The 15904-nt window shown below is 40.0% G+C and overlaps 1 protein-coding gene across 5 annotated transcripts in view; it reads right to left on the bottom strand.

Moving 5' to 3' along the window:
- Nucleotides 1–15904, bottom strand: part of FANCI (FA complementation group I) — an 83718-nt gene that overhangs the window by 26306 nt on the left and 41508 nt on the right. For all 5 annotated transcript variants that reach the window (XM_044230373.1, XM_044230374.1, XM_044230371.1 and 2 more), the window contains 5 exons: nucleotides 6784–6914; nucleotides 6164–6234; nucleotides 4613–4727; nucleotides 3206–3328; nucleotides 1407–1475 (listed from right to left, as the gene is read on the bottom strand). In XM_044230373.1, the coding sequence (XP_044086308.1) occupies nucleotides 1407–1475; nucleotides 3206–3328; nucleotides 4613–4727; nucleotides 6164–6234; nucleotides 6784–6914 (509 nt within the window). The remainder of the gene's footprint in view (nucleotides 1–1406; nucleotides 1476–3205; nucleotides 3329–4612; nucleotides 4728–6163; nucleotides 6235–6783; nucleotides 6915–15904) is intronic.

Raw genomic sequence — 15904 nt, 5'->3', positions numbered from 1 at the left:
CAGTACATAAGCATCCGGAACTCTGTTAGGGAAGTTACCAAGAAGATGTGACCACCAGTTTACCTATGAGCTGGACGTGGGGGATCAGCGGTCCTCACCTCCCCTCTCCTGTCCTCGGAATGCAGGTTCTGCTTGCCTTTCCTGCTCCCAGCGGCCACTCCAAGGACACAGCCTTGAGATGGTGATGTGGTGCTGAGAACATCTACAGTCCATGTGACTATTTAGCCTTTTACGATGTGGCAGGTGACTGTGCGCATGGACACACTGGTCTTGCTGCTGTCCAAGAAATGCCTCACGTGTTAAGTTCTTGCTGTTTCTTAAAACTGCTACCTACCAACCCGGAGCGGCCTGCCTCTCTTGCTAGTCTCTCCCTGCCCTCTGAACATAAAGGCCAGTTTCAGATTATACCCGAGGAGCTCTGTGAGGGTTACGAGCCAACAAACTCTCAATATATAAAAAGACTCAAATACCATACAATAAAATATCATTTAGCCATAAAAGGGAATGAAGTACTGATAGATGCTATAATATGGATAAACCGTGAAAACATTAAGTGAAAGACATGAGTCACGAAAGACCATGTATTGTATGATTCTATTTATAAGAAATGTCTACAATATGCAATTCTGTAAAGACAGAAAGCAGATTAGTGGTTGCTTAGGGCTAGGTGGGTGGGAGAAAGATGAGAAAATTAGGGAGTGGTAGTTAAAGGCTGTGAGGCTTCTGGGGTGATGAAATGTTCCAGAATTTATTGTGGTGATGGTTGGACAATTCTATGAATACGGTAAAAACCAATGAGTTGTACACTTTAAATGGGTGAACTGTAAGGAACAGAAATTATTTCTAAATAAAGCAATTGCAAAAAAGACTTAAATAATGCTTAACAAGTAAATGTTCAGGATAAGAGGTCTTATTTATGCCAAATATTCTCCAGCTGAATTCTTCTCATTGTGATCATCCTACGAAATATTTCTAAATCTAAAAATCTTTTTTAAACTGAAAAGTACAGAAAATAACCTAAAGACACCCATGGATCTGTAGACCAGATTTAACATGTCCATATTTTACTACATTTGCTTCAGATCTCTCTTTTCTTTTTAGAAGTAAAACGAACAGACACAGCTGCTGGTGGCCCTTCTTCAAATGGTTCTTTAAAGCGTCCTTCTGACTCAGGGTACACACCATTAAGTGGGAGGACAACTGTTAAGATGGCGGCAACAGGGCGGGGAGAGAAGCGGCCATTAAAATAAAACATCATGACAGCGTTACATACCCAGGCATGTTCACAATGTACTAACCAGCGAACTATTTGGGAATTCTATTTTGAAAGGTCTGGAAAATGTCCATCATCTCTCCATGCCTTATTATCTACTCTGTATATCCAGAAAACAAAAAATATGTCTTACCTGTGAAAGTAGAGTCTGCATGATTGAATTCGCCAGCTGAGAGTTCCTTCGAAGGACATCATAGAACCCCTGAGAGGAGACGAACAGTAAGCTCTTTAACAGATACACTAGTGATATGAACGATCCCAAATTTAGAACAATACTCTTTCTCTACCTTATTCTCAATTCTTTGAAAAACACTGAGACCATATTTGAAGGAGAAATGATTCAGGAAGTTTCGAGTATTTGCCTGAAAAGAGATCTCTGATCATTGAGAACTGGATTAATATACTGACCGTAACTGTTGCAATTTTTAAACAGTAGGTCACTTCTGGCTTTGGAGTACTCTGCTCCTTTATGGTGAAGAATGTCCCAAGCTTCATTCTTTTCTCCATCCTTCATTAAGTCTTCCCTTCTAGGACATTACGTCCACTTAAGTTTCCAGTGGACTGGAAACTAAGTGTCTCCTGGCCCTAAGCAGCCTAATGCAAATGACTGTGGTATTTCTTCCCGTCCAGAATTTCCCAGTCATAGTTTAAAACTACTTAAATTAAGGGGCACCTGGGTGACTCCCTCAGTTAAGCACTCGACTCCAGACTTCAGCTCAGGTCATGATCTCAGGGTTGTGAGATGGAGCGCCATGTCAGGCTCTGCACTGGGTATAAAGTCTGCTTAAGATCCTCTCTCCCTCTTTCTCTCCCTCCCTCTGTACCCACTCCCCGCCAAAAAAAAAAAAAAAAAAAAAAACAATTTAAATTAAAACCCTGGGGGAAACTTTCTTTTTGGAACCAGGAAAAGATTGTACAGTTCATCTTTGAGAAAAAGCAAATGAGAGTTGATCCCCTAAAAATTTTCTTAAAGAAAAGACACAGAAGAAAATTATCCCTAAGTTTTCTACAAATGTATAATGATAAAAGACACTTGTGGTCTTGGCACAAAAATCTGTAGATGTAATCAAGGAATAGTATACAGGTAGAAACAGACTTAGTACGCATAAAGAAGGCAATACTGTCTGGACAAGTGATTAACCTGGAGAAAAGATAACTCCTTATATATTATAGCAAGACCGATTTCAGATGGACTAAGCAGATAAACAAAATAGAAAAAACTAAAAGAAATATTAGTGAATATTCATTGGAAAGCTATGGACTCTTCACACATAAAAATAACATATCTTAAAGGAAAAGATCAATAGATTTAAACAACCAAAAATTAGTATTTTTGTACTAAAAGTATCATCATCATCATCACCACCACCACCAAGAAAATGGCAATCTGGCCTACACTTGCAACAAAGTTGACCACGAGTGTTAATATCAATATATAAAGAGTTTTTACAAACTGATGATGTATCTATCATCTTTAATGATAAATGAATACCAATATCCTAACAGATCAGTCTATGATCCTTATCAAGTTAATTTTTTAAATTTGGAGCTAGATAAGGGCAGGGATTCTTTTTTGCACATGGATGACTGCAGAAAAGTCAAAATAGTAGGTCTGAGACTGTTATCCTTAGTAAAGCCTGCTTGCAAGGCTGGCCCTTGGTGGGCAGCTGGGAATCTGGGAATAAAGAGTCTTCTACACGGACACAAAGTCTTTCCTAAATGACAGGTTTATTGTGCATAACTGTACAATGTGGTTTATGCTCAGTATCTTGATTTTCTTCTGGGTGTTTGGAATTTTGGCTAGCCATTACAAACTACCAATCCTAATTGCATCAAACAAGAGTGAACTACACTTTTATATCAGAAAAAATTTTACGAAAATAAAAAGGATTATTAGTTCAGGTTTGCTACGTTCTTTCCATTCTGATTTACCTCGTAAAGCATAAGTCGAACGTCAGCCTGCTGACCTAAGCATCTCCTCAAACTATCTATGATCTCAAGGCAAAAAGTTTCATTGGCAACAGAATTGTAACGGCTGTGGACATCCACATGGACCTGAAAGGAGGAGAGGACAGTTCACCAAATTAATTTTCTTAAAGCAGATAAAATGACCCTATATTCTTGGTCAGAAACTTAGACTTAGCTTTCCTCGCATGCCAACACCCCGGACTGAGGCCGGACTTACAATTATCATGAGACTATGGTAAGTGCCACTCTTACTCTGGTTTAGAATAAGAATTTTCAAACATTTTACCATTAACTCTTATCCATCCCTTAAGGTCTTCCTTGACAAAGTCAGCTGCTTATTAGGAAGGCACACAGATGATTCCACGCCACTAGAATCCAGAAGTCGTAATATACTTAGTTTTACTTAAAAGGCCTAAAATGCTACCTTTAAATGTCTTTAATAGTTGGCAGAATCTAGACCTTTTTGCTTCCACAAAATCCCAAGAGGTTTAGAGGTGGGTAATTTTTAGTTTAGAAATGGACAACGGGCGCCTGGGTGGCTCAGTGGGTTAAGCCTCTGCCTTTGGCCCAGGTCATGATCTCAGGGTCCTGGGATTGAGCCCCGCATCGGGCTCTCTGCTCAGCGGGGAGCCTGCTTCCCCGATCTCTCTGCCTGCCTCTCTGCCTACTTGTGATCTCTCTCTCTATCAAATAAATAAATAAAATCTTAAAAAAAAATCTTTAAAAAAAAAAAAAGAAAAAGGAAATGGAGAAGACAAAGAATAACAGCCCTTGTTTGATTTACGTAATAAATCCAGTGGTTATAGCCGGAGACTCCTAATCCTTACTCCAGGCCTGTCTGAGGTAGTGCATTCTGAACAGTCGAATCCCCACTCTCCCCGTCGCTGCTTCTATATCCCTGTGCAAGTTATTTAACCTTCCTGGGCCTTAGTCTTCTCATCCTTAAGATGGGGATGCTGATAACAATACACTGATACCCTGTGCTCCTAGTATTTAATCTGTGCCAATGTTATAAACAAAAGTCTTGTATAGCTACACTAGAATAAAGGATTCCTGATAAAACTGTCACATTAACTTGTTATTCAAAAGTCATATAGTACAAATTTAAGGTATAAAAACAATTTTATTGCTCCGAAATCTGGATTACCAAAAAAATTGTGAAAAGTTTTATTTTCTCAGATTACCAGGCTTACTAACAGTTCAGGTGCAAAGTACATAAACTACTAAAAAGAGGGATAATAACAGCATTTAGATGCAGACGCTCAGGTTCCAGATCATTTGTACAACCCGAACAGCATGGGAAAGCACGGCCTGCACACCCCCAGCCCCTGCCCCCGACGCACGTCACGGTGCCGTGTGCACAGGGCTTACCTGGCTGACGCTGATGGACTGACTGCACTGAGAGGAAGACAAGCTGCCGAGGACCTTAAAATTCTTCAGGAGCAGCAAAAAGCCAGCAACCGCAGATTTTCGGGCATCAAGCTGGCTAGCTCAGGAACAGACAGAGAGGTAGTTAACAAACAGCACTAAACTCACAGGAATAGGCTTCGGGGTCAGACAAATCCAGTTAGTTCTGTACAAGAAGGAATAAGCTATGAAGTACGGAGCAAAATAAAATGAATTTATATACTCAACATAAGCATCAGCTGTTCCTGGCAGTTAGTGGTAGACAAATTCGGCTGATTTGCACTCTCACGATCTACTCAACCCATGACACTACCTATACTTTCTTCTATGTGGGGAACGCGAGAACAGGAGTACTGAGAAACTATCCAATGGGCCAATGACTCAAATATAAGTAGGAAATACCAAAGGGAATTGTTGATTTTCTGTGTCTGAAGGACTCCTCTCTTTCTTCACAGAGGAGTATAGTGCTTGGTGCCTTGTAAACCCTCCATCCAGAAAAACAAGACACTCATCTCCCTGACTTGTCTGACTCTCATCTGACTAATTCATGGAGGTGCTACGACAAAGCAATTTTGGCCTGACAGACATGCCTCTGGGTAAAGAATAACAAAAAACTGTCAGTTCTAGAAAACAGAAAATTACTAGTTGTTCCCCGGGTATCCACGAATGCATTATAAAATAGCCAATGTGATACTGAACATCTCATATTTAAAGTACCAAATATTTCTACCCATTACTGGTTTCACAACACTTTTTAGGAGGCAATATCATCATCTCTAGCTTATACACTAAGAAATTAAGGAAGAGAGATCAGGAAGCATTGGCTAAACCAAAAAACCTCACACTGCTTAACATTTTATGAGGTCTACAGTCATTAGATCACAATTCTGATCAATGTTCACTAGAGTGAGTTTCCTGAATATTTTAAGGTGTTTCTCTCTCTCTCTCTTTTAAATCATTTTATTTATCTGACAGAGAGGGAACACAAGCAGGGGTAGTGGGAGAGGCAGAAGCAGGCTCTCAACTGAGCAAGGAGCCTGATACAGGGCTGGATCCCAGGACCCCGGGATCATGACCTAAGCCGAAGGCAGACCCTTAACAACTGAGCCACCCAGGCGCCCCTGGTATCTTCCTCTTCAGAACTATTGCCAGTTGGCACTAAACCTTGTCCTGAAGATTATTCTAAGGGTGTTAGCAGAGTACCTGAGATCAAACCTTGAATTCTAGCCCCATCAACCTCTGTTTGACTTTTGGAAAGTCACTTATCTTCTCTAAGATAGTTTCCTGATCTGCATAGTGGAAACTAATAATTCTGACTTTGTATGGTTACTCTGAAAACTGGACGAGAGAAGGAAGCCTGTACTCGGCACAGGCCTTGCTTGACGAAAGGTGTTCTGTTGGGTCAGACATCTATCTGCATGACCACCGTGAATGGGCCATATGAGGAGCTAGCAGAGAGGATGGTGTGTAACGTCAGAAGGCTTTACTTGCTAGGTCTCATGGGAGGCTCCATACCTGGCAAACATGGCTTTCCGAAGGACAAGTATCAAGGAGTCTCTCACTGACATACTGATTTTGAGAAGGGGCTGGAGGACAAAGAACAAGTGGGTAAACAAAACAAAACAAAACCCAAGTTTATTAGCCTTAGTTCATTATAAGTTATGAATATAACTTTATTAACATTATAACTTATAATGTTATAAACATTATAACTTATTAACATTATAAGTTAGTTCCCTCCCAATACTGTTACACTGTGGCTTATATAAGGATATTTAGTTCTATTTTTAAATACATGATTTGATATTTATTACACTTAGTAAGGACAATAGAATACACTGAAATACTAAATTTAAACTAATTATGAATGTCTTTAAACCTATTGTTCTCAATTTTCTGAGGGCTTTTCAATCACTTCACTAACTTGAAACTGAGTAAAAGAGAGAGAACTGTGACAGGAAGAAGGGGTAAACTTGGAAATAGAGTCTAGCTCAGTGCTCCTGCCTTTTTAATACAAAACTTTATGCTTTAGAATCAGGGATACAGAATTTCTAGACTTATGAAGAATCACATAAGATTTTGTTAGGTAGTTCAACCTCAGTCTTGTCGAGTTCCTTCGGAGTCAGAAGACTTACCTGTACTGCCTTCAGTAGCCCTTGTACAGTTTGAAGGGGCAGAAAGGAAAAATAATCAAAAGTTTCTGTGATTTTAGAAGAACAACTCTGAAGAACTAAGGGAGCGTACATGATGATACTGGAAAGCAGATCTGAAAAAGAGAATCTATAGTGAGTTGTCTCAAATAATAAAGATATTACAAGTAAAAGGAAAATAAATATGGGGAAAGAAATGGTAAAAAGTTTTTTGTTTCTAAATAAAATCTTGAAAAAAAAAAAAAGCTTTTTGTTTCTTTTCCCAAATCAAGTATACTGCAAAATAAATTTCTACTAATCCAGGATATTTTTCTCTGGTCAGTGTAACCAGAATACTTCAAACTTTCTTCTGTGATAATATTAAGACTACAAAAATTAATCTAAAAAAGGGAAGAAATCCAATACGCTGACAAGACAAGTAGCATACGACTTCCTATTTCCAAGCTAAAGTAAATCAACAAATATTTATGAACTTTTACTATGTGTAATCACAGTATAGTCTTAACCATAAAACATGGTGTCTCTTCCTTCAAGAATTTTAATTTAGGTTAGGAGTCAAGAAAAACACATTTCGAAAGAACTGAAGAGGTAGATAACAGATCAACACCGAACATCTACTAACCCCAAACACGGTTTATTTCCTAGCAAATGTCAAAGCCTAAAGAGGAGCTCAAAGGAAGAGGAGACTATGACGAGGTGGTGTGCTTTGGGAAAATGAAGAGAAGAATTTAAGCTGGATTCTAAAAGAAGGCTGACGTTGAGATCCACCAGAACCAGAAAGGCCTGCTAGATATAAAGGGAAAAGCAGGAGGTTAACACCTAAAAGTACAGGACAAATTCAGAAAATGGTGGGAAATCTGTGGAGCCAGGGTGAAGGATACAGAAAAATAAGTAAGTGAAGTGAATGTTGAAAAGGCAGGACGGATCAAACTGTCAGGGACTTTAAGGGCCAGGATAAAGAGCTGATCGTTTATTAAAGGTGGCACTGGTGACTTCTGAGAGGTATTTTAGGAATACTTATCTGGTGGCGTATGCAGGCTGAGTTGCTGCAGAGAGAAGAGAAAGCAGGTTCATCAGCTGGAAGCTGTGATGACGGTCTAAGTGCAAGGCTATGATTGCAAACCAGGTAACGGGAAGGGTGGGGAGAAAAGGTACAAAAATGAAGAAAAAATGAAGAGTAAGAGGGGGAAAAAAGAGAACTTAGGTATCAAATATGTTGGAGAAGATAAAAAGGAATTCCAGCTTCTGGAACTTGGAGAGCCAGGCTTCAAGTAATAGAAATACTGATAATCGAGAGGGGAATTTGTTTGAAGAAAACTATTGCATTTGAAATAAAAGGAAAACCTAAATAGAAATATCCAACAGGAATGGAGGCACTGAACTCAGGAAAGAAGACAGCATTGATATAACGATTTGGAAGCCATGTCTACCAAAGCCCACAAAAATAACTGAAGCCATGAAAGTAGGCATAACGTCTATAAGGAAGAGAATGTATAAAAAGAGGAACAGACTTCTGCTTCCCACCATCATGGAATACTGGTGACCAGATTTTCCTCCCACTTCTTTTATTTTTAAATTTTTAGTTGTCAGACAGAGGGCAAGTGAGCACAAGCAGTGGGGAGCAGCAGGCAGAGGGAGAAGCAGGCTTCTTGCTGAGCAGGGAGCCTGATGTGGTACTTGATCCCAGGACCCTGGGATTGTGACCTGAGCTGAAGGCAGATGCTTAACTGACTAAGCAACCCAGGAGCCCTATCCTCCCACTTTAAACAATAATAATACAAAAGGTCAAATGATACTAACCAATATTTTTCAGATCCCAGACAGCAAGTAGTACAGGCCCATGATCCCTGAGAGGAAGGAAATACACAGGGTGAGCCTTATGACTGCACCATCTTACTGCCTGGCGAGTCTCAAGGCAGCAGCACAGAGGGGAAACTCTGAGTCCAGTGGTTTTCCCAATTTGAAGAGTTGGAGGGGGCCATTTGGGAAAGCTAAGGTGGTAAGAATTCACAGGGCAGAGTACTAGAAAGGAAAGAGATACATGGGAAGAAGGCTCTGGACAAGTGCAAGAAGCTCCCTTTAGGGCACCTGGGTGGCTCAGTGGGTTAGGCCGCTGCCTTCGGCTCGGGTCGTGATCTCAGGGTCCTGGGATTGAGTCCCGCATCAGGCTCTCTGCTCAGCAGGGAGCCTGCTTCCTCCTCTGTCTCTGCCTGCCTCTCTGCCTACTTGTGATCTCTCTCTGTCAAATAAATAAATAAAATCTTTAAAAAAAAAAAAAAAAAAAAAAAAAGAAGCTCCCTTTATACGTCAACTGTGTTCTGGTAGGTGTATGACTGTGAGGAAGCTACAAAAGCCAAGGAAAGACTCACCAGCAAGGAGCAGGAAGGTTTCTCAGAGGTCACAAAGGACAAGAAATTGCAGACACCTTCTAATAGATAAGATTCTATACTCAGAAAGATACAAATGTCTAAATATGAAAAATTTACTGGATGAGGGCAAGAGCGGAGGAAAAGATCACCGCAGAACAGAAGATTCGGGAACTAGAAGCTCTACCAATACAAATTATCTAAAATGAAACAGAATAAAAAGGACTAAAAATGAAAATCTGTGAGCTATGTAACAACGTAAGGCACCCTACTACATACACAATGTTGTGGGGTTGGGGGTAGGGGTGGGAGATGAGTGTGCTGATGGGAGGGAGATGAAAGAGAAAAGTTTTTTTGTTTTGTTTTTTTAAAGATTTTTATTATTTATTCGGCAAAGAGAGATACAGTGAGAGAGGGAACACCAGCAGGGGGAGTGGGCGAGGGAGAAGCAGGCCTCCCGTGGAGCAGGGAGCCTGATGCAGGGCTCGATCCCAGAACCCTGGGATCATGACCCGAGCCAAAGGCAGACCTTAACCACTGAGCCACCCAGGTGCCCCAGAAAAAAGTTTTTGAAGAAATAATCTCAAAATGTTCCAAACCCAGTGAAAACCATAAACCTGCATATCCAAGAAGCTTCACAAATTCCAACCACCAGAAACATGGTGAAAGCTATACTAAAGCACATCATAATTAAATTCCTTAAAACCACTGACATAAAATCTGAGAAGAAAAACTTATATAGAGAGGGAAAAGGATATGAATGAAAACTGACTTCTTATTAGAAATGATGAAAACCAAAAGAATAGGAAAGGAGCATCTTTAGAGCACTAAAAGAAAAAAACCCTGTCAATTCTATACCCAGCAAAAATATCTTTCAAAAAACTAACATTAAATGAAGACTTTCTGTGACATACAGAAGAACCCAACAATGGCAGATCAAAAGTTAAAGGCAGTTAAGACAGAAAATGATACTGGATAGAAATCTGGAGCTAGGGGCACCTGCCTGGGTGGCTATCAGGTAAGCATTGGTCTTTAGCTTGGATAATGATCTTAGAGTGCCGGGATCACGGCCCACATCGGACTCCCTGCTCAGCAGGGAGTCTGCTTCTCCTCTGCCCCTCACCCTGCTCGTGCTAATAAATAAATAAAATCTTAAAAGAAAGAAAGAAAGAAAGATGTCTGGATCTACACAAAGGGGAAAGCACCAGAAATGGTAAATGCATGGGTAAAAATAAAAGACCTTTTACAAAATTCTTGAAAGACAACTGACTGTTTAAAGCAAACATAACAATTCAGATATAATTCAATAAACAGAGAAGTGAAATATACAAGAATCAAATCACAGGAGAAGAAATGGATGTATCCTGCTGAGGTATACCACTATTTAAAGGTAAACTGTAGTTAAGTTATAGATGTACCATAAACCCTAAAGCAACCTAAAAGAAAACAAAACACAGGTAGAAGTAATCAAAAGAAAAACATGGAATTGAAAAAAATTCAACCCAAAAGAACACAGAAAGGAGAAAAAAGGGATCCAAGTACAGATGGACAAAATAGGAAACAAAGAGCCAGATAATAATCACATTTTAAAAATCACATTAAATGCAAATGGCATGTCCCAATTTAAAGTCCAAGATGATCGGAAGAGATTAAAAAAGACATAATTGTATGTTGTCTACAAGAAACCCAGGTTAACTATAAAGATATAAATAAGTTAAAACTAAAAAGATGAAAAAACTATACCATGCTAACACAGACCAAAAGAAAATTGGAGAGAGGCACTGGGGTGGTACAGTGGGTTAAGCACCCGATTCTTGATTTCGGCTCAGGACGTCATCTCAGGGTCAGGAGATGGAGCTCTGCATGGGCTCTGTACTCAGCACAGAGTCTGCTTAAGATTCTCTCTCCCTGTCCCTCTGCCCCTCCCATTCAATGCTCTCTCTCTCAAATAAATAAATCTTAAAAAAGAAAGGAAGAAAGAGAACAGGAGAAGTTATAGTAATATTCAACATAGACTTCAGAACAAATAATATTCCTAGGAACAAAAAAGATCATTTCATAATGATTAATAGGTCAATTAACCAAGGGGACATAACAATCCTAAATGAGTATATGTCCCTATTAACAAAGTTTTAAGATACATAAAGCTAGAACTGATAAAACTGAAAGAAGCAGACACATCTATAATTACAAAGTCAGAGATCTCAACACTCCTCTCTTAATAATTAACAGAAGAAGTAGATGGAAAATCTGTAAGGATACAGAAGACCTGAATCATCTGATTTGAGTTATGGAAAACTGCACCTATTCTTTTCAAAAGCACAAAGAACATTTTTCAAAATAGACCATATTCTGAGAATGAAACAAGTCTCAATAAATTTTTAATTTATTTTTAAAAAGATTTTATTTATTTGACAGAGAGAGACACAGTGAGAGAGGGAACACAAGCAGGAGTGGGAGAGGGGGAAGCAGCTCCCCGAGCAGCAGGGAGCCCAATGCAGGGCTCGATCCCAGGACCCTGAGATCATGAGGCTGAAGGCAGAGGCTTAACCCACTGAGCCACCCAGGTGCTCCACTAATCCAATTTTTGATGGAAATTTACAGTTTAATGTTTGTATTAGGGAAAAAAAGTCTCAAATTAATGACCTAAGCTTATCTAACAACAACAAAAAAAGCATAGATTAAACCCAAAGGAAGCAGTAGAAAAGAAACAAAAAAGAGCAGAAATAAACTAAACTAAAAACAGAAACAGAAAAATTCAGTGAAACCAAAAGCTGTTTAAGATTTATAAAATTGATAAATCTTTTGCATCAGTGATAAGAAGATGATGCACATCATGGCTCTCAGGAATAAGAAAAGGCACATCGATAAAGAACCTAGAGTCATTAAAAGGAATATTCTTAACAACTTTATGGCAATAAATTTGATAAATCAGATGAAATGGTTAAATTCCCTGAAAGACATAAACTACCAATGTTCACCCAGAAGACTTAGATAACTTAACAGACCTGTTTTTATTAAACAAATCTTAGTTAAAAGCCTTCACACAAATGAAAGGAAACTTGGAACATCAGGAAGGAAGAAAAAGCAATGTAAACATCCAGGTAAACAGACCACAAATTGGCACACTTTTTCTGTAAAGGGCCAGATAGTAACTATTTTAGGTTATGGGCCATATGGTATGAACGACAGCTACGCAACTCTGTTGATATAATGTAAAAGCAAGATAGAAGACACATCAATGATGAAGCCTGGCTATATTCCAATAAAACTATACTTTATAAACTCTGAAATCTAAATTTTTCTCATGATATGAAATATTCTTCTTTTAATTTTTTTCAACCACTTACAAGAGCAAAATAAACCCAAAGCAAGCAAAAGGTAAGAAATTAGCAGAGGGGTATCTGGATGACTTAGTCTGTTAAGCATCCAGCTCTTGGTTTTGGCTCAGGTCACGATCTCAGGGTTATGGCATCAAGCCCTGTGTCAGGCTCTGAGCTCAGCACAGAGTCTACTTGAGACTTTTCCCCCTTCCTCTGCTCTTTCCCCTGCTTGTGTTTGCCCCTCCACCCCCCCCAATAAATGAAATTTAAAAAAAGAAGAAGAAATAAACAGAAATCAATGAAATTGCAAACAGAAAACAATGGAGAGCATTCAAACCAGAAGTTCATTCTTTTGAAAGATCAGTAAAACTGCCAAGTCTCTAACCCAAACTGATGCAGAAAAAAATTATGGATATTAGGAAAGTTTTGATTTGCAAGTGATGTGGTTTCTATGTAGAAAATCCTAAAGAACTGCCAAAAAGCAGTTATAACTAATAAAGCGGGTCTAGCAATGTTACAGGACATAAGATCAGTAGAATAAAGCAACCATTTCTACAAGCTACTGATTAACAATTAGAAATTGACATTTTAAAAAACATCGTGTACAATAGCATCAAAAAAATCAAATACTTAAGGATAAAGCTGACAAAAGATATGCAACAACCATACTAAGGTCTACAAACACTGCTAGAAGAAATTAAAGATCTACATAAATGTAGAGATCCACTACATGGATGGGTTAGAAGATTCAATATTGTTAAGATGCCAATTGTCTCCCAAACTGATCCGTAGATTCAAGGCAATCTCCATTAAAACCTGAGCAGGTCTTTTATGAAAACTGACAAGCCAATTCTACGACTTATTTGGAAATGCAGAGCACCTAGATTAGCCAAAAGTATTTTGTAAAACAAAATCGAGAGATTTACACTATTTAAGACTTATTACAAAAGTATATTAATCAAGACAAAAACAGATCACTGGAACAGAAGATTCCTAAAACAGACCCACATATATGTGGTTGATTTCAGCAAAGATGCCAAGAGTCCATGGTAATGCCAAGATAATCTTTTCAAAAAATTGTTTGGAAACATAGTGATCCGAAGGGGCATGTGCACCTGAATGTTTATAGCAGCAATGTCCACAACAGCCAAACTATGGAAAGAATCTAGATGTCCATCAACAGATGAATAGATAAAGAAGATGTGGTATATATACACAATGGAATACTATGAAGCCATCAAAAGAAATGAAATCTTGCCATTTGCAACGATGTGGATGGAACTAGAGGATATTATGCTGAGCAAAATAAGTCAATCAGAGAAAGACAATTATCATATGATCTCCCTGATATGAGGAATTAGGGACGTAGAGTGGGGGTTCTGGAGGGTAGGGAAGGAAAAATGAAACAAGATGGGATCGGGAGGGAGACAAACCATAAGAGACTCTTAATCTCACAAAACAAACTGAGGGTTGCCGGGGGTGGGGGGTAGGGAGAGGGTGGTGGGGTTATGGACATTGGGGAAGGTATGTGCTATGGTGAGTGCTGTCAAGTGTGTAAGCCTGACGACTCACAGACCTGTACCCCTGGGGCAAATAATACATTATACGTTAATAAAAATGATTAATAAAAAGAATTGTGTTGGAGCAACTGAATAAGCCAAAGGGTAGGGAGACTCTTCACACCATATATAAAATTTAACAAAGGGGCGCCTGGGTGGCTCAGTGAGTTAAGCCGCTGCCTTTGGCTCAGGTCATGATCTCAGGGTCGTGGGATCGAGTCCCACATCGGGCTCTCTGCTCAGCAGGGAGCCTGCTTCCCTCTCTCTCTCTCTCTGCCGGTCTCTCTGCCTACTTGTGATCTCTGTCTGTCAAATAAATAAATAAAATCTTTTAAAAGTAAAATAAAATTTAACAAAAATGCATCATAGATCTAAGTATAAAAGCTATAACTAGTAGAAAATACAAGAAAAATCTTAGTGAATGTTAGCGATCTTCTGTTTAGGCAAGGACTCTTTAATACATGATACAAAAAGCAGGAAATGTAAAAAGTAACTGATAAATTGATAACTGATAAATTAAAAAAAACTCACTCTTCAAACAACATTGTTACAAACATTAAGTCAAACCACAGACTAGGAGAAAGTATTTACAACACACATCTGGGGGACCCGGGTGGCTCAGTTGGTTAAGAGTCTACCTTCAGCTCAGGTTGTGATCTTGAGGTTCTAGGATCAATCTCTGTATTGGGCTCTCCGCTCAGCAGGGAATCTGCTTCTCCCTCACTTTCCCACTGTGCTCTCCCTCGCTCGCTCTCTCAGATAAATAATCTTAAAAAAAAAAAAAAAGGCCAGAGATGGCGGAGGAATAGATGAATCCTTTACAACCGGTCCCCTGAATTTAGCTAGAAATCTACCAAGCCACTCTGAACACCCAAGAAATCAGCCCGAGATTTAAGATTATACATGTCTGGATCTCTATGGGGGCAGAGGACCATCAGTCCAGAGGTACAAAGGATGGAGCTGGGATTGCACAGGCAGATATTGGAGGATAAACAGAAGGGGGAGGGAGCCACCAGAAGCGAGCCACTGGAGAGTAATACCCCAGTGCAAAAGTGCCCTGTGCTTGGGGACCAGCGATAGCTTGGAGACCAGAGGCTGCAAGACTGAAAGGAACTGTAACAGTGCTCAAACAGAACAAAGGGGGTTAAGGGACAAATGCTGGGACTGAGCAGCCACAGGCATGGACCTACCCCTGGGACCAGCCACAGCTGCCACCCAACTGCACCTGAGAGGACCGGCAAGGACTTGAGTCAGTGGTCCCTAGGGCTGGTGGCTGCCACTGTTGCAGCTGCCTCCACCGCCAGTACCCGCGCCCAGGAGGAGCAGGAGGAGGCCTGGAACAAACAGCTTAAAATCCATGAAAACAGATTTAGAGAAATAAATGATGCCATGAAACCTTCCAACATCAGAATTATTGGGATCCCTGAGGGGGTGGAGAGAGAGAAGACTAGAAGATACATTTGAGCAAATTGTAGCCGAGAGCTACCCTAATCTGGGGAATGGAACAAGCATTCATGGGTGCCTGGGTGGCTCAGTTGTTAAGCTCAGGGCATGATCCCACGGTCCTGGGACTGAGTCATGCTTTGGGCTCCCTACTCAGTGGGGAGCCTGCTTCTCCCTCACCCTCTCCCGCTACTTAAGCTCCCTCTCTCACTGTCTCTGTCAAATAAATAAATAAAATCTTAAAAAAAAAGAGAAACAAGAGGGACACCTGGGTGGCTCTATCAGTTAAGCGGCTGCTTTTGGCTCCGGTCATGATCCCAGGGTCCTGGGATCAAGTCCCACATTGGGCTCCTTACTCAGCTGGGAGCCTGCTGCTCCCTCTGCCTGCCACTCTGCATGCCTCTGTGCACAGTCT

The sequence above is a fragment of the Neovison vison genome, chromosome 13, assembly GCF_020171115.1.
Source record: "Neovison vison isolate M4711 chromosome 13, ASM_NN_V1, whole genome shotgun sequence".
Taxonomy (NCBI): Eukaryota; Metazoa; Chordata; class Mammalia; order Carnivora; family Mustelidae; genus Neogale; species Neogale vison.
Note: the sequence above shows the minus strand (reverse complement) of the source record. Positions and strands in the feature narration are given on the sequence as shown.